The sequence below is a fragment of the Phoca vitulina genome, unplaced genomic scaffold, assembly GCF_004348235.1.
Source record: "Phoca vitulina isolate PV1807 unplaced genomic scaffold, GSC_HSeal_1.0 scaffold4, whole genome shotgun sequence".
NCBI classification, from domain to species: domain Eukaryota; kingdom Metazoa; phylum Chordata; class Mammalia; order Carnivora; family Phocidae; genus Phoca; species Phoca vitulina.
The window spans coordinates 81,858,259-81,878,402 of NW_022589707.1; the positions used below are offsets into that span (position 1 = coordinate 81,858,259).

A 20,144-nucleotide genomic window follows, 5' to 3' on the forward strand; every position below is an offset into this window, starting at 1 on the left:
GGGGGGCGGAGCAAGATGGCGGAGGAGTAGGAGACCTGGATTTCGTCTGGTCCCAGGAATTCAGCCGGATAGGGATCAAACCATTCTGAACACCTATGAACTCAACAGGAGATCGAAGAAAAGAATAGCAACAAGGCTCTGAACAGAAAAGTGACCACTTTCTGGAAGGTAGGACGCGCGGAGAAGTGAATCCGAGGCGAAATTCGGGAGGATAGACCGTGGGAGAGGGGGCCTCCGTCGGCCGCTTCTGGCAAGTGATAGAGCAGCGGAGCACAAAATCGGCACTTTCAGAAGTCTGCTCCGCTGAGGGACATCGCTCCAGTGGCTAAGCGGGGGGTGGAACCATCGCTGGGACAATGTGGTCTCAGGACCCTCGGGGTCACAGAAAGACCGGGGGTGCCTGAGTGTGGCAGAGCTCCCAGGTATTGGAGTGGGGAAGCCGGCTGCAGAGACAGAGCTGAGGAGCGGGCTCTCAGCTCGGGGTTGCCATAAACTGTGATCCGCGGCACAGTCGGGCCACTGCTCCTCCAGCAGGGACCCAACAAGTGGCAGATCCAGGGAGACTCCCCTTCCTCCCTGGGGAGGAGCGGCACAGGAGCGCACCGCAGGGATCTGCTGGGTTTGGAGACTCCACACGGGGTCGTGCGCCAGAGACAGAAACGGCTGGTCGAGGGGAAGGAAAGATGGCGGAGGAGTAGGGAACCCTATTTCAACTGGTCCCTGGAATTGAGCAGGATATCTACCAGACCACTCTGAGCACCCACAAAATCAGCCTGAGATGTAAGAAGATCTGGATCTCTACAAACAGAATATCACAGGCGGTTGGTTTTGAGGTATGAAGCGGGGAGCCCTGATTCCGCGGGCAGATATCCAAGGATAAACGGCAGCGGGAGGGTGCCTGGCTGAGGGTATCCTATACCGCCAGTGAGCGACAGCCTCGCGCGCTGGGGACAGGGCACAGACTCGCAGACCAGTAGCTGCGGGGAAAGGACTTTAGGGCAGCTCCTGGGGCAGAAACCCAGAGCGGCGGGGTGCGAACTGGGAGTGGCTGGTGGTTTTAGAAGCACAAAGGGCAGAGATTGGCTCCAACCTGGAGGCAGGACTGGGGGTGCTGCGGAGGGGTGCACAACCCAGGATGCTGCAGTTTATAGCAGCCCCGACAGAAACGGAGACAGTGTGGCCTGGAGAGCTCACTGAAGAACAGACTGAGGTCTCTCTGCTCTGAGGCAGAGGGTTGGAAACGGTCTCTTCTGCTCTGACTCGTGGAAGAGACACGGAAAGCCGCCAGGGAAAGGCGCCAGAGAACAAAAGCCCCAAAAACTGATTCCTGCTGAGCCCATCCCCCACCACAGGGGCGCAGGGCAACTCCGCCCAAACAGGGTTGCCTGAGTAGCAGCGCGGCAGGCCCCTCCCCCAGAAGACAGGCTGGGAAAACAAGACGCGAGCAACACTAAGGTCCCTAGAAAACAGGTGCATCTTGCTTGGGTTCTGGTCAATAATTTGGACTCTATACATTCCCTCAAACACCCATCAACAGAATGACTAGGAGGAGGAACCCCCAAAATAGAAAAGACTCAGAGATTATGACTTATGCTGCAGATTTACAAATGGATGCAGATATAACCAAGATGTCGGAAATGGAATTCAGGCTAGCAATTGTGAAGACAATAGCTAGAATGGAGAAATCCATTAATGGCAACATAGAGTCTCTAAGGGCAGAAATGAAAGCTGAATTGGCAGAACTTAAAAATGCTATCAATGAGATCCAATCCAATGTAGATAATCTAACAGCTAGGGTAAGTGAGGCAGAAGAACGAATAAGCGACAGGGAAGACAATATAATAGATAAAAAGGGAAAAGAGGAGGCCAGGGAAAAAGAACTCAGAATCCATGAAAATAGAGAAATAAGTGACACCATGAAGCATTCCAATGTCAGAATAATTGGAATCCCAGAGGGAGTGGAGAGAGAGAGAAGACTAGAAGATGTATTTGAGCAAATCGTAGGTGAGAACTTCCCTAATCTGGGGAATGAAACAAACATTCGCAACCTAGAGGCAGAGAGGACCCCTCCCAAGATCAAGGAAAACAGGCCAACACCCCGGCATGTAAGAGTAAAACTTGCAAATCTTAGAACCAAGGAAACCATCTTAAGGGCAGTTAGGGGGAAGAGATTCCTTACACACAAAGGGAGGAACATCAGAATAATGTCAGACCTATCCACAGAGACCTGGCAAGCCAGAAAGGCCTGGCAAGACATATTCAGGGTACTAAATGAGAAGAACATGCAGCCAAGAATACTTTATCCGGCAAGGCTGTCATTTAGAATGGATGGAGAGATACAGAGCTTCCACGACCGGCAGAAACTGAAAGAATATGTGACCACTAAGCCGGCCCTGCAAGAAATATTAAGGGGGGTTCTATAAAAGGAAAAGACCCCAAGAGTGATATAGAACAGAAATTTACAGGGACAATCTATAAAAACAACTCTTCACAGGCAACATGATGACAATTAATTCATATCTTTCAATAATCACTCTCAACGTGAATGGCCTAAATGCTCCCATAAAACAGCACAGGGTTGCAGACTGGATAAAAAGACAGGACCCATCCATATGCTGCCTATAAGAGACTCATTTTGAACCTAAAGATACATCCAGACTGAAAGTGAAGGGATGGAGATCCATCTTCCATGCCAGAGGACCTCAAAAGAAAGCTGGGGTAGCAATTCTTACATCAGACAAATTAGATTTTAAACTAAAGTCTGTAATTAGAGACACAGAAGGACACTATATCATTCTTAAAGGGTCTATGCAACAAGAAGATCTAACAATTGTAAATATCTATGCCCCCAACATGGGAGCAGCCATCTACATAAGCCAACTGTTAACCAAAATAAAGAGTCATATTGATAACAATATGTTAATTGTAGGAGACCTCAATACTCCACTCTCAGCAATGGACAGATCATCTAAGCAGAAAATCAACAAGGAAACAAGAGCTTTGAATGATACACTGGACCAGCTAGACCTTATAGATATTTACAGAACATTACACCCTAAAACAACAGAATACTCATTCTTCTCGAGCGCACATGGAACTTTCGCCAAACAGACCACATACTGGGTCACACATCAGGTCTCAAGGATACCAAAAGACTGAGATTATTCCGTGCATATTCTCAGACCACAATGCTTTAAAACTGGAACTCAATCACAAGAAAAAATTTGGCAGAAATTCAAACACTTGGAAGCTAAAGACCACTCTGATCAAGAATGTTTGGGTCAACCAGGAAATCAAAGAAGAACTTAAACAGTTCATGGAAATCAGTGAGAACGAAAACACATCGTTCCAAAACCTATGGGATACTACAAAGGCGGTCCTAAGGGGGAAATACATAGCCATCCAAGCCTCACTCAAAAAAACAGAAAAATCCCAAATTCACCAACTAACTCTACACCTTAAAGAACTAGAGAAAAAGCAACAAACGATGCCTAAGCCACACATTAGAAGAGAAATAATTAAAATTAGAGCAGAGATCAATGAATTAGAAACCAGAAACACAGTAGATCAGATCAATGAAACTAGAAGTTGGTTCTTTGAAAGAATTAACAAGATCGATAAACCACTGGCCAGACTTATCCAAAAGAAAAGAGAAAGGACCCAAATTAATAAAATTATGAATGAAAGGGGAGAGATCACGACTAACACCAAGGAAACAGAAACAATTATTAGAAATTATTATCAACAACTATGCCAATAAACTGAGCAATCTGGATGAAATGGAGGCCTTCCTGGAAACCTATAAGCTGCCAAGACTGAAACAGGAAGAAATTGACAACCTGAATAGGCCAATAACCAGTAGTGAGATTGGAGCAGTAATCAAAAACCTCCCAAAAAACAAGAGTCCAGGGCATGATGGATTCCCTGGGGAATTCTACCAAACATTCAAAGAAGAAATAATACCTATTCTACTGAAGCTGTTTCAGAAAATAGGAACAGAAAGAAAACTTCCAAACTCATTCTATGAGGCCAGCATTACCTTAATCCCCAAACCAGGCAAAGACCCCATCAAAAAGGAGAATTTCAAACCGATATCCCTGATGAATATGGATTCCAAAATCCTCAACAAAATCCTAGCTAATAGGATCCAACAATACATTAAAAGGATCATCCACCAAGACCAAGTGGGATTTATCCCTGGGATGCAAGGGTGGTTCAACATTCATGAATCAATCAATGTGATAGAACACATTAACAAGAGGAGAAAGAAGAACCATATGGTCCTCTCAATTGATGCAGAAAAAGCATTTGACAAAATACAGCATCCTTTCCTGATTAAAACTCTTCAGAGTATAGGGATAGAGGGAACATTCCTCAAGTTCATAAAATCCATCTATGAAAAACCCACAGTGAATATCATCCTCAATGGGGAAAAGCTAAGAGCCTTTCCCTTAAGATCAGGAACACATCAAGGATGCCCACTCTCGCCACTATTGTTCGACATAGTACTAGAAGTCCTAGCAACAGCAATCAGACAACAAAAAGAAATAAAAGGTATTCATATTGGCAAAGAAGAATTCGAACTCTCTCTTTTCGCAGACGACATGATACTTTACCAAAAGACTCCACCCCCAAATTACTAGAACTCATCCAGCAATTCAGTAATGTGGCAGGATACAAAATCAATGCACAGAAATCAGTTGCTTTCTTATACACTAACAATGCAACTGTAGAAAGAGAAATGAGAGAAATGATTCCATTTACAATAGCACCAAAAACCATAAGATACCTTGGAATAAACCTAAGCAAAGAGGTAAAGGAACTATACTCTAGGAACTACAGAACACTCATGAAAGAAATTGAAGAAGACACAAAAAGATGGAAAAATATTCCATGCTCATGGATCGGAAGAATAAACATTGTTAAAATGTCTATGCTACCCAGAGCAATCTATACCTTCAACGCCAGCCTGATCAAAATTCCAATGATATTTTTCAAAGTGCTGGAACAAACAATCCTAAAATTTGTATGGAATAAGACCCCGAATCCCCAAGGAAATGTTGAAAAAGAAAAACAAAGCTGGGGGCATCACGTTGCCCGATTTCAAGCTATATTGCAAAGCTGTGATCACCAACACAGCACAGTACTGGCACAAAAACAGACATATAGACCAACGGAACAGAGTAGAGAACCCAGATACAGACCCTCAACTCTATGGTCAAATAATCTTTGACAAAGCAGGAAAAAATATGCAATGGAAAAAAGACGGTCTCTTCAATAAATGGTGCTGGGAAAATTGGACAGCCACATGCAGAACAATGAAACTCGACCATTCTCTAAAACCATTCACAAAGATAAACTCAAAGTGGATGAAAGACCTCAATGTGAGACAGGAATCCATCAAAATCCTAGAGGAGAACATAGGCAGTATCTTCTTTGACATTGCCCACAGCAACTTCTTTCAAGATACATCTCCAAAGGCTAGTGAAACAAAAGCAAAAATGAACTTTTGAGACTTCATCAAGATAAAAAGCTTCTGCACAGCAAAGGAAACAGTCAACAAAACAAAGAGGCAACCCACAGAATGGGAGAAGATATTTGCAAATGACACTACAGATAAAGGGCTGGTATCCAAGATCTGTAAAGAACTTCTCAAACTCCACACCCAAAAAACAAATAATCAAGTCAAAAAGTGGGCAGAAGATATGAAAAGACACTTCTCTGAAGAAGACATACAAATGACTAACAGACACATGAAAAAATGTTCATCATCATTAGCCATCAGGGAAATTCAAATCAAAACCACATTGAGATACCACCTTGCACCAGTTAGAATGGCAAAAATGGACAGGGAAAGAAACAACAAATGTTGGAGAGGTTGTGGAGAAAGGGGAACCCTCTTACACTGTTGGTGGGAATGCAAGTTGGTACAGCCACTTTGGAGAAGAGTGTGAAGTTCCTCAAAAATTTAAAAATAGAGCTACCCTATGACCCAGCAATTGCACTTCTGGGTATTTACCCCAAAGACATGGATGTAGTGAAAAGAAGGGCCATATGCACCCCAATGTTCATAGCAGCAATGTCCGCAATAGCCAAACTGTGGAAAGAGCCGAGATGCCCTCCAACAGATGAATGGATAAAGAAGATGTGGTCCATATATACAATGGAATATTACTCAGCCATCAGAAAGGATGAATACCCAACTTTTACATCAACATGGATGGGACTGGAGGAGATTGTGCGTGAAATAAGTCAAGCAGAGAAAGTCAATTGTCATATGGTTTCACTTATTTGTGGAACATAAGGAATAGCATGGAGGACATTAGGAGAAGGAAGGGAAAAATGAGGGGGTGGGAATTGGAGGGAGAGATGAACCATGAGAGACTAGGGACTCTGAGAGACAAACAGGGTTTTAGACGGGAGGGGGGAGGGGGGATTGGTTAGCCCGGTGATGGGTATTAAGGAGGGAACGTACTGCATGGAGCACTGGGTGTTATACGAAAACAATGGATCGTGGATCACCACATAAAAAACTAATGATGAATTGTATGGTGACTAATATAACATAATAAAATTAAAAAAAAAAAAAGAAAAAAAGAAACACTTGGTCACAGGCCAGGTGAGCACGGAGTGCGGCCCGAGACCAGGGAGACAGGAGTGACTGACTGCTTTTCTCTGGGGGCTCACTGAGAAGTGGGGCCCCGAGTTCTCGGTTCCTCTGGGGCGGAGACTGGGAGGCCGCCATTTTCACTCTCGTCCTCCAAAGCTGTACGGAAAGCTTGCAGGGAACAAAAGCTCCGAGAGCAAACCTGAGCAGCTTACTTAGCGCGGACTGGGCAAGAGCGGGGCAATTCCGCCTCTGGCAAAGACATTTGGGAACCAGGGTAACAGGCCCCTCCGCCAGAAGATCAGCAAGAACCGCAAGCCAAGACGAAGTTTACTGATCAATGAGAAAGGCAGAACCCCAGCACTACGGGAATACTGCACATAGAATTCATGGCTTTTTTACCATGATTCTTTAGTCTTTCAAAGTTAATGTTTTTTTTAACTTTTTTTTTTTTGAATTTTTCTTTTTCCCTTTTTCAACCAACATCTTATCAATCCCTTTTTTAAAAAACATTTTTATTTTTCATTTTTAGAGTCATATTCTATCCCTTCATAGAAGTTACCCTTATTTTTGGCATATATATATATAAGTTGTTCTCTTTAAAATTTTGAGATACACTTTCTTATAACAGATCAAAATATACCCTAAATCTCTAGTGTATGGCTTTGTTCTAGTCTCCTGACTGATCACATTCTCTCCCTTTTTTTTTTTTAAATCCTCTTCTTTCTTTTTTCAAACAACTTATCTTATCAATTCCTTTTATAAAATCTTTTATAATTTTCATCTTTACAGTCATATTCCATCCCCCCTTCATCATATGAACCCTTATTTTTGTACATACATAAGTTTTTCTTTCTTTAAAATATTGGGAGGCACTTTCTTCTAACAGACCAAAATACACCCAAAATCTAGTGTGTGGCACTGATCTATGCACCAGCCTGATCATATTTGATCATATTCGGTTTTTTTTGTTTTGTTCTGTTTTTCTTTGTTTTTATCTTTTTCTTTTTCTTTTTTCTTTCTTTCCCTTTCTTTTCCCCTGGTTTCAGGTCTTTTCTGATTTGTTTAGAGTATATTTTCTGGGGACGTTCGTACCCTGTTAGCATTTTGTTCCCTCATTCATCTATTCTCCTCTGGACAAAATGAGAAGATGGAAAAAATCACCACAACAAAAAGAACAAGAGAGAGTACTGACTGCCAGGGACCTACTCAATATGGACATTAGCACGATGTCGGAACTAGAGTTCAGAATGGTGATTTTAAAGATACTAGCTGGGCTTGGAAAAAGCATGGAAGTTATTAGAGAAACCCTTTCTGGAGAAATAAAGGGACTAAAATCTAACCAAGTCGAAATCAAAAAGGCTATTCATGAGGTGCAATCAAAAATGGGGGCTCTAACTGCTAGGATAAATGAGGCAGAAGAGAGAATCAGTGAGATAGAAGACCAAATGATGGAAAATAAAGAAGCTGAGAAAAAAAAAGAGAAAAAACTACTGGATCAACTGGATCAGGAGGGCAGAATTCGAGAGATAAGCGATACCATAAGACCAAACAACATTAGAATAATTGGGATCCCAGAAGAAGAAGAAAGAGAGAGACGGGCAGAAGGTATATTGGAGCAAATTATAGCAGAGAACTTCCCTAATTTGGGGAAGAAAACAGGCATCAAAATCCAGGAGGCACAGAGAACCCCCCTCAAAAGCAATAAAAATAGGTCAACACCCCAACATCTAATAGTAAAACTTACGAGCCTCAGAGACAAAGAGAAAATCCTGAAAGCAGCTCGGGACAAGAGATATGTAACCTACAATGGTAGAAACATTAGATTGGCAACAGACCTATCCACAGAGACCTGGCAGGCCAGAAAGGACTGGCAGGATATATTCAGAGCACTAAATGAGAAAAATATGCAGCCAAGAATACTATATCCAGCTAGGCTGTCATTCAAAATAGAAGGAGAGAGAAAAAGCTTCCAGGACAAACAAAAACTAAAGGAATTTGCAAACACGAAACCAGCCCTACAAGAAATATTGAAAGGGGTCCTCTAAGCAAAGAGAGAGCCTAAAAGCAACGTAGACCAGAAAGGAACACAGACAATATACAGTAACAGTCACCTTACAGGCAATACAATGGCACTAAATTCCTATCTTTCAATAGTTACCCTGAATGTAAATGGGCTAAATGCCCCAATCAAAAGACACAGGCTATCAGATTGGATTAAAAAACAAGACCCATCGATATGCTGTCTGCAAGAGACTCATTTTAGACCCAAACACACCCCCAGATTGAAAGTGAAGGGGTGGAAAACCATTTACTATGCTAATGGACACCAAAAGAAAGCAATCCTTATATCAGACAAATTAGATTTTAAACCAAAGACTGTAATAAGAGATGAGGAAGGATATTACATCAAACTTAAAGGGTCTATCCAACAAGAAGATCTAACAATTGTAAATATCTATGCCTCTAACATGGGAGCAGCCAATTACATAAGCCAATTAATAACAAAAGCAAAGAAACACATCGACAACAATACAGTAATAGTGGGGGACTTTAACACCCCCCTCACTGAAATGGACAGATCATTTAAGCAATAGATCAGCAAGAAAATAGAGACTTTAAATGACACACTGGACCAAATGGACTTCACAGATACATTCAGAACATTCCATCCCAAAGCAACAGAATACACATTCTTCTCTAGTGCCCATGGAACATTCTCCAGAATAGATCACATCCTAGGTCACAAATCAGGTCTCAACCGGTACCAAAAGATTGGGATCATTCCCTGCCTATTTTCAGACCACAATGCTTTGAAACTAGAACTCAATCACAAGAGGAAAGTCAGAAAGAACTCAAATACATGGAGGCTAAAGAGCATCCTACTAAAGAATGAATGGGTCAACCAGGAAATTAAAGAAGAATTAAAAAAAATTCATGGAAACAAATGAAAATGAAAACACAACTGTTCAAAATCTTTGGGATACAGCAAAGGCAGTCCTGAGAGGAAATTATATAGCAATACAAGCCTCTCTCAAGAAACAAGAAAGGTCTCAAATATACAACTTAACCCTATACCTGAAGGAGCTGGAGAAAGAACAGCAAATAAAGCCTAAACGCAGCAGGAGAAGAGAAATAATAAAGATCAGAGCAGAAATCAATGAAATAGAAACCAAAAGAACAGTAGAACAGATCAACGAAACAAGGAGCTGGTTCTTTGAAAGAATTCACAAGATTGATAAACCCCTGGCCAGACTTATCAAAAAGAAAAGAGAAAGGACCCAAATAAATAAAATCATAAAAGAAAGAGGAGAGATCACAGCCAACACCAAAGAAATACAAACAATTACAAGAACATATTATGAAGGGCGCCTGGGTGGCTCAGTCGTTAAGCGTCTGCCTTCGGCTCAGGTCATGGTCCCAGGGTCCTGGGATCGAGCCCCGCATCGGGCTCCTTGCTCTGCGGGGGGCCTGCTCTCCCTCTCCCGCTCCCCCGCTTGTGTTCCTCCTCTTGCTGTATCTTTCTCTGTCAAATAAATAAATTAACAACAACAACAAAAAAGAACATATTATGAGCAACTATATGCTGGCAAATTAGATAATCTGGAAGAAATGGACGCATTCCTAGAGATGTACAAACTACCAAAACTGAACCAGGAAGAAATAGAAAACCTGAACAGACCTATAACCACTAAGGAAATTGAAGCAGTCATCAAAAATCTCCCAACAAACAAAAGCTCAGGGCCAGATGGCTTCCCAGGGGAATTCTACCAAACATTTCAAGAAGAATTAATACCTATTCTTCTGAAACTGTTCCAAAAAACAGAAATGGAAGGAAAACTTCCAAACTTGTTTTATGAGGCCACCATTACCTTGATGCCCAAACCAGACAACGACCCCATCAAAAACGAGAATTATAGACAAATATCTTTAATGAACATGGATGCAAAAATTCTCACCAAAATACTAGCCAATAGGATCCAACAGTACATTAAAAGGATTATTCACCATGACCAAGTGGGATTTATCCCTGGGCTGCAAGGTTGGTTCAATATCCTCAAACCAATCAATGTGACACAATACATTAATAAAAGAAAGAACAAGAACCATATGATCCTCTCAATAGATGCAGAAAAAGCATTTGACAAAGTACAGCATCCTTTCTTGGTCAAAACTCTTTAGAGTATAGGGATAGAGGGTACATACCGCAATATCATAAAAGCCATCCATGAAAAACCCACAGCGAATATCATTCTCAATGGGGAAAAACTGAGAGCTTTCCCCCTAAGGTCAGGAACACGGCAGGGATGTCCACTATCACCACTGCTATTCAACATAGTACTAGAAGTCCTAGCCACAGCAATCAGACAACAAAAAGAAATAAAAGGCATCCGAATTGGCAAAGAAGAAGTCAAACTCTCACTCTTTGCAGATGATGTGATGCTTTATGTGGAACACCCAAAAGATTCCACCCCAATACTGCTAGAACTCATACTGGAATTCAGCAAAGTGGCAGGATATAAAATCAATGCACAGAAATCAGGCCATTCCTATACACCAACAACGACAGAAGAAAGAGAAATGAAGGGAACGATCCCATTTCCAATTGCACCCAAAACCATAAGATACCTAGGAATAAATCTAACCAAAGAGGCAAAGAATCTGTACTCAGAAAACTATGAAATACTCATGAAAGAAATTGACGAAGACACAAAGAAATGGAAAAACGTTCCATGCTCATGGACTGGAAGAACAAATATTGTGAAGATGTCGATGCTACCTAGAGCAATCTACACATTCAATGCAATCCCCATCAAAATACCATCCACTTTTTTCAAAGAAATGGAACAAATAATCCTAAAATTTGTATGGAACCAGAAAAGACCCCGAATAGCCAGAGGAATGTTGAAAAAGCAAAGCAAAGCTGGCGCATCACAATTCCGGACTTCCAACACTATTACAAAGCTGTCATCATCAAGACAGTATGGTACTGGCACAAAAACAGACACATCGATCAATGGAACAGAATAGAGAGCTCAGAAATGGACCCTCAATTCTATGGTCAACTAATCTTCGACAAAGCAGGAAAGAATGTCCAATGGAAAAAAGACAGTCTCTTCAACAAATGGTGTTGGGAAAATTGGACAGCCACATGCAGAAGAATGAAACTGGACCATTTCCTTATACCACACACAAAAATAGACTCAAAATGGTTGAAAGCCCTCAATGTGAGACAGGAGTCCATCAAAATCCTAAAGGAGAACACAGGCAGCAACCTCTTCGACCTCAGACGCAGCAACTTCTTCCTAGAAACATCGCCAAAGACAAGGGAAGGAAGGGCAAAAATGAACTATTGGGACTTCATCAAGATAAAAAGCTTTTGCACAACAAAAGAAACAGTCAACAAAACCAAAAGACAACCGACAGAATGGGAGAAGATATTTGGAAATGACGTATCAGATAATGGTCTAGTATCCAAAATCTATAAAGAACTTCTTAAACTCAACACCCAAAGAACAAATGATCCAATCAAGAAATGGGCAGAAGACATGAACAGACATTTTTCCAAAGAAGACATCCAAACGGCCAACAGACACATGAAAAAGTGCTCAACATCGCTCGGCATCAGGGAAATCCAAATCAAAACCTCAATGTGATATCACCTCACACCAGTCAGAATGGCTAAAATTAACAAGTCAGGAAATGACAGATGTTGGCAGGGATGCAGAGAAAGGGGAACCCTCTTACACTGTTGGTGGGAATGCAAGCTGTGCAGCCACTCTGGAAAACAGTATGGAGATTCCTCAAAAAGTTGAAAATAGAGCTACCTTACCACCTAGCAATTGCACTACTGGGTATTTACCCCAAAGATACAAATGTAGGGAACCGAAGGGGTACATGCACCCCGATGTTTATAGCAGCAATGTCCACAATAGCCAAACTGTGGAAAGAGCCAAGATGTCCATCAACAGATGAATGGATAAAGAAGATGTGGTATATATATACAATGGAATATTATGCAGCCATCAAAAAGAATGACATCTTGCCATTTGCAACGACGTGGATGGAACTGGAGGGTATTATGCTGAGCGAAATAAGTCAATCAGAGAAAGACATGTATGATATGACCTCACTGATATGAGGAATTCTTAATCTCAGGAAACAAACTGAGGGTTGCTGGAGTGGTGGGGTGTGGGAGGGATGGGGTGCCTGGGTGATAAGACATTGGGGAGGGTATGTGCTATGGTGTGTGCTGTGAAATGTGCAAGGCTGTTGAATGAAGATCTGTATCTGTGAAGCAAATAATATATGCTGAAAAAAAAAAAGAAGAAGAAGAAAATAGCAGGAGGGGAAGAATGAAGGAGGGGAAATCGGAGGGGGAGACGAACCATGAGAGACTATGAACTCTGAAAAACAAACTGAGGATTCTAGAGGGGAGGGGGGTGGGAGGATGGGTTAGCCTGGTGATGGGTATTAAAGAGGGCACGTTCTGCATGGAGCACTGGGTGTTATATGCAAACAATGAATCATGGAACACTACATCAAAAACTAATGATGTAATGTATGGTGATTAACATAACACAATAAAAAAAAAATTAACCATTCCTTTGCAACATGTTAAAATCACCCACCCCTATTGAAAAATGATATTTTAGTTAATTTTCTACCATTTTTTGTTTCATTCCCATGACTCTGAAATATAATAAAATACTAAGGGTTGCATAAATTAAAGATATAAGTATAAATATATATATATACACACACACACACACACACACATATATACAACAATACAAAGTTCACAGGAAAAATTTTAAATAGTAAATATGCATAAAGTTTGAAATCTCTGAGGTAGTGATAATATGGACATTATATGAATACAAAAGGCCTGGGATCCTTCACTTTCTGAAATATTAATTGCTACCTCTCTCACAACTAAATGAGCTAGGTTGATATTAATTTTCTCTAGAAATATTCACCTTAATTCAAAGTTGAACTGGAATTCCTTGATTATTTCTTTGAGAGGGTGTCTTCTCTAATTTGATGTATGCAAGTATCTTTTTTTTTTTGAGCATGTGCACTAACATTTTTATTTTTTTAGCTTTTTAAATTTTTTAAATAGGTGCCCTCTTTAATACCCATTACCAGGCTAACCCATCCCCCCACCCCCCTCCCCTCTAGAACCCTCAGTTTGTTTCTCAGAGTCCACAGTCTCTCATGGCTCGTCTCTCCCTCCAATTTCTCCCCCTTCATTTTCCTCTTCCTACTATCTTCTTTTTTTTTTTTTTTTTAACAAATAATATATTATTTGTTTCAGAGGTACAGGTCTGTGATTCAACAGTCTTACACAATTCACAGCGCTCACCAGAGCATATACCCTCCCCAATGCAAGTATCTTATTTTTAACAGTATAAGCAGTTTATCTTCATATTGAGACCTAAAGTTAGAATAGTCAGCAGCAGGTAAAACTCATCTCCAGTATTATAAGTGGGGATACTAGTTACCTTCGGAAAAGAAGGACAGTAATGACTGTGAGAGAAGTGAAGGGAAGCCAGGAGTGCTGGGGGTTTCCCATTTCTTCACCTGGGTCTTGATTTCACAGATGTGTTCACACTGCAATATTTTGCTCTATATGCGTGTGTGTATGTGGCATTTCATTCTGCATGTACGTATCATTTTTCACTTTTCATTATGTATTTAATAATTTCAAAAGCTTATTTTAAACGGTAAGTGACCCTCAGTTATGCTTTTTAAATTTTAACAATTAAGAATCAGAAGTCAAATAAGTACCTTCCTGATTTAGAGACTACTTGAATTAAATATTTGTAAAATTATTTTTGTCCAATACAAATGCACAAAATACAATCTCTGGTTTAAAAGATCCAAATAAAAAATAGACACTAATAACTGTATTTGGGTCCAATACAAATGGAGAAAATATCTGGGTGCAATAGAAATGTAGAACAACAGATTACATCTAATTTGTTGATTCAACTACATCAATAACTTTGGATTTCTTCCACTACCAAACATTAAGCATCAGGAAAATGACACCTTAAGAGAAATCTCAAGTCAAAATAATTTTTTAAAATTATGGCACAGAGGGGGGGCCTGGGTGGTTCAATTGGTTAAGCATCTGCCTTCGGCTCAGATCATGATCTCAGGGTCCTGGGACGGAGCCCCACATCTGGCTCCCTGCTCAGCGGGGAGCCTGCTTCTCCTTCCTCTTCCCCTCTCTCCCACTTATGCTCTCTTTCTCTCTCTCAATAAATAAAAATTAAAATAGATAGATGGATAAAGGCACAGTGATTATTAATGGTGCAAGGTTCTGGGGTTAGAGTGCTTAATGTCTGGATCCAAACTATACCATGAGATAACTGTGTGATCTTCAACAAATTAGTTAAGTTCTCAGTTTCCTCATTTGTGAAATGGAAATAACAATAATACTGACCTTACTGGGTTGCTGAAAGGCTTAAATAAGTAACAGTGCCTCAGACAAAATAAACATACTCAACAGGTATTAACTATATACATAGACACATTACATAAACTATATCTCATATACATTACATACTAGAATCTTGGAATCTATTTTTAAAATTAAATAAACATATATTCAATAAATTTTCCCTGTACTTACTTCATACCCTATTCTCCAATTCAAACTGTAGACACAGTTCCTCAGTGATGAGGGCATATATTCGTTTTTTAACCTCAAAGTCTAATCTTCATCTGTCTTATGACATATTTGTCACATTAACAGAGTGCTATTACTTTTATTACCTGCGTCTCTACACCCTGTTCCAGTAGGCGCTTAGCTTGATTTTCCACTTCAAGTCGAGCTCTTGCAATGAAAAGCAGATCATTTTCTATTACTTCTATTCCAGAAAGATCTATTCCTTGAGAAAGATAATCTATCAAAAAAAAAAAAAAACCACATTTAAGTATTTTACTATTGAATAAATATCAAGGTACTGAAATACCATGTCTGATTCTTCAAAATACTATAGATTTGCTGTTGAACACTATTCCCTTTCAAAATCTGTATTTCAAAAAATATAAACATTTTCTATTTAATAAATAACTTCACTCTGGAGCAAAAATTCTAAATAAGATTGAGTTGATAAAGCAAGAATAGAAATTATAATTATAGTAAATTCCGAGTAATGTCAACACATTACATAAAAAATAGTGTCAAATTTATTTTAATATAAAGAAATATCCTGATCTTAGAAATCTTAGAAATTGTAGAAATTTCTCAAGCTGCAAGAAAGTTCTAAAAGTTATTCTATAGTAACAAAATATTTGAAACAAATGTCCACCATTTGAATAATAAATCATGAAAATAATTTAGCATGCTAGCACTTATGCTGTCAGTTTATAGGATTATGCAGACCTAATATCAACTTACATTGAGGGATTTTCATATCATTGAATAAAAAAATTTAAAAGAGGAATTAACTACTTATAGAATTAACATATTCTATTTATAGAATTATACAGAGCAAGAAGCATGAAAAGATCTCTATGAAGATGTTAACAATAACTGTGCATACTTAGAATTTGAGAAAAATTATTTTTTGTTTTTATTTTTTTACTTCTCTTAGACATATCTAAGGTAACTAAAATGTTAAAACTAAAGGTCAAACTTTCAAGAATAAGCAGCTTATTCACAGTTCTAAAACTCTATTTTCTATTTTAAAAGAGAAATTATTTCTAAAAAACATAACCGCTTTAGATATAAGATAACTTTGTTTTCCAATTACTCAACAGAATATCAAATCTGTTTTTCACTATATTCTCTTAATTGGAAGTGATTTTTTAAGTCTTATTAAAATATATGCCAAGCACTTACATATTATCATTTTTTACTTAAGCAGAGTCACAGCCTACTACTTCAATGCTAACTAACCACTTTGTTACCTGTCCACTCCAATATCTACTGATTGAACACCGTATATATAGTTAGTGCTACACAAGATGACAAAAGGAAATGAAACGGAAGGGCAGCTGAACAGTGGTTATTGCTAATGGCACCTCAAGCATGAGCATTTTTTTTAAATTTTATTTTATTATGTTATGTTAGTCACCATACATTACATCATTAGTTTTTGATGTAGTGTTCCATGATTCATTGTTTGCATATAACACCCAGTGCTCCATTCACTACGTGCCCTCCTTAATACCCATCACCAGGCTAACCCATCCCCCCACCCCCTTCCCTCTAAAACCCTCAGTTTGTTTCTCAGAGTCCACAGTCTCTCATGGTTTGTCTCCCCCTCTGATATCCCCCCTCCATTTTTCCCTTCCTACTATCTTTTTTTTTTTTTTAACATATAATGTATTATTTGTTTCAGAGGTACAGGTCTGTGATTCATCAGTCCTACACAATTCACAGCGCTCACCATAGCACATACCCTCCCCAGTGTCCATCACCCAGCCACCCCATCCCTCCCACCCCCCACCACTCCAGCAATTCTCCGTTTGTTTCCTGAGCTTAAGAACTCCTCATATCAGTGAGATCATATGATACTTGTCTTTCTCTGATTGACTTATTTCGCTTAGCATAATACCCTCTAGTTCCAACCACGTCATTGCAAATGGCAAGATTTCTTTTTTTGATGGCTGCATAATATTCCATTGTATATATATACCACATCTTCTTTATCCATTCATCTCTTGATGGACATCTTGGCTCTTTCTATAGTCTGGCTATTGTGGACATTGCTGCTATAAACACTGGGGGCTCGTACCCCTTCGGATCCCTACATGTGTATCTTTGGGGTAAATACTCAGTAGTGCAATTGCTGGGTCATAGGGCAGAACCATGAGCATTTTTGTTAAATGTATATAACTAAGGGGACTTTGGACTACCACATTGGAAAGAGTTTTGAAAAACCTTTAAATCATATGGGCTTAGGATTCTGCCTCATAATTTACTCACTAGGTGATCACAGTCACAAGATAAGGCCTCACTGAGCCTCAATTTTTTCATCTGCAAATGTAAATGTAAAATGCCAACAGCATAGAAGTCATGCCCTACATAACTCTTAAGACTATCATCAGAATCAAAATAATTTAATGAATGCCAAAGTACTTTATACACCAATCTATTATGTAAATGTGGAGTGGATTATAATACAAAAAGTTTTTTATCTGATTTTTTAATTTTAACTTTTATTTTTCAGAGAATTTTTTGAAAACTACATATGACTCCAGTCATGGTAATCATCAATGAGGAAATGCTATGTTTACCTTAAAACACTTACTAGACAATATAGAACCAAACTACAGATATGCACATAATAGAAAATAAGCATTATTTTCTTTTCAAGCTGGTTATCAATGTGTTTCTTTTTTTCTGTAACCTAAGGAGGAAATATATCACAACTAAGAAAAAAAAAGGAGGGGAAAGACACTATGAATCTGCTTGGGTTCTATTTCTGCCATACATGTTTTTGAATATAAGTCTTGCCATCTTTGGTACCAGTTGCTTTATTTGAAAAATGAAGAGCTAGAGTATATCAACTTTAAGGTTCCTTCCAGTTATATATTTCTAGAGATAAAGCCAAAAGTTGCTTTATTCTTATGAATGCTGATCTGTCACTCTGGAAACAATTCAAATCATTCATTCAAACCATTTATTGAGTATCAAACATTTATAAGTCACAGACACCAAAGAAATGAGCCAGACTTAATTTCTCACCCCAAGTAGCAAAGTCCAAAAAAGGAAAAAAAAGCACAAAGGTGCAACCACTGAAAGATAAAGATAAAATGTATTATGCTAGGTGTTATGGGAACGAAAAGAAAGTAAATATTGTTTATCTTTTCACAAAGTCTACCATCTAGTAGGGGTGAAAGGAATATAAATGATTAATTCCAATAATTTTTTAAGGTAAACAGTGGCCCCATCACATTATCTAACCAACTCCTTCTCCCATTGCTCCATCCCGTTCATCCACACTGTATACTCACTTAAAAAAATACAGCTACTCACTTTAAAAAATAACCAAAATACATACTAGATTTGGAATACAAAGGATTCTACTGGTTGGGAGGGAGAAAGAGCCCTATTATTCTCCTTACTGATTACGCCACAAACCAGGATTTCAATAAAAGAGATTAATTATAGAAAGGGGGGGGTGGAAGACAACAGACAAAGTAGCAACCCCCCCACTCACCCAGCCAGGAGAATGGAGAGATTACACTAAATTCTCCCCTCTTGTTTAATTGTCCCATACAATCGCTATCAGTGTTTCAAGTCTTTTCACATCAGCTCTTTGTGAAACACATCTAGGAAGTGGAACCAAGGACAAAAAGATGATGATGATTCCAGTAATCATAACTATAATTTTTGAACATATAACATGTGGAAGGCATTAAACTGGACACAAAATGTCTTTTTATTATTTTAATGTATGCTTCCATTATTTGTAATATTCTAAACAACCTTGCTAGAAATATTATTGAATTATTAACAAATTCAGCTGGCTAGTAGGCAGCAAAGAATTTAAATCCAGATCTGACTTCCATCTTTTCACTAGATCATCCGAGGCCAATCCCACAAGCCTCAGAAAGAAGAAAACTTTATATTCAAAGGATAGATAGTATTCCTCCTATAGTATTCCAGTTTGCTCAGTGAAAGAATAAAAATGTAAAAATCTTATCAGAATTAACCGTTCGGGGAATTAAGACAGGTTGGAACAATGACAGCATTAAAAAACTCATATTTTGAGTTTAATAAAAAAGAAAAAGGAAAATCTTTAAAATGTTACAAAATGTCCTAAAATGCCAAATTTTGAAATATGCCAGCATTAGTCACACTTTAACAATTAAACCTTAATAAATGTGGAGTACGCAGTCACTTACTACAAATACCTACTGAATCTTTTCATGTACAAAATATGTATGAAGAAACTAACATGATCCTTTGGATTTAACATATCATCTCCTTAGATGCAAGAAAATAACGTGAATGGAAAAGAAATGATATTGGTCATCTCTTTAATTACGCTGAGAAAAATTTAATCTAATATTAGAGAAAAAGGAATTCAACCAAATAATCTGACACAGGTATCAAGAGGATGGATAACACGATCATAAACAATTTTTTGTCAAATATACACAAGTCTTTGAAATTTAAGGTACTAAAAAATAAACTCTGGTTTCCCCTATTACCACTGTCCTGGTCTAAAACACTAAAACTTCAGAATAAACTTCATATGCTTTGCCCCCAGGCAGTCACTTGATCTCAGTGACTGGTTCTTATATTATTTCCTGGGACTACCTATTTCTTTTTATTTCTTTAGTCTTCAGACTAAATCAATACCTCAAGAGCATAAAAAACTATTTATTACTAAGATATATGCCTGTCATTTTAATAGACTTCCAGTGTTCTAATCAGTACTGCACCTGGCTAGCAGAATAAATATTCTCATGCTCCTCTCCCACTCATGGAATCTATGACTTTCTGTTAACTAACAATTTCTCTTTCTATTTTGCAACACAAATCTTCCTTATTGATTCCCAAATCCTC

General features: G+C 38.8%; 1 protein-coding gene across 1 annotated transcript in view; it reads right to left on the reverse strand.

Moving 5' to 3' along the window:
- COG5 (component of oligomeric golgi complex 5) overlaps positions 1-20,144 on the reverse strand; it is a 303,390-nt gene that overhangs the window by 148,667 nt on the left and 134,579 nt on the right. The window contains exon 7 of the mRNA XM_032402369.1: positions 15,392-15,522. Coding sequence (XP_032258260.1) covers positions 15,392-15,522 — 131 coding nt within the window. The remainder of the gene's footprint in view (positions 1-15,391; positions 15,523-20,144) is intronic.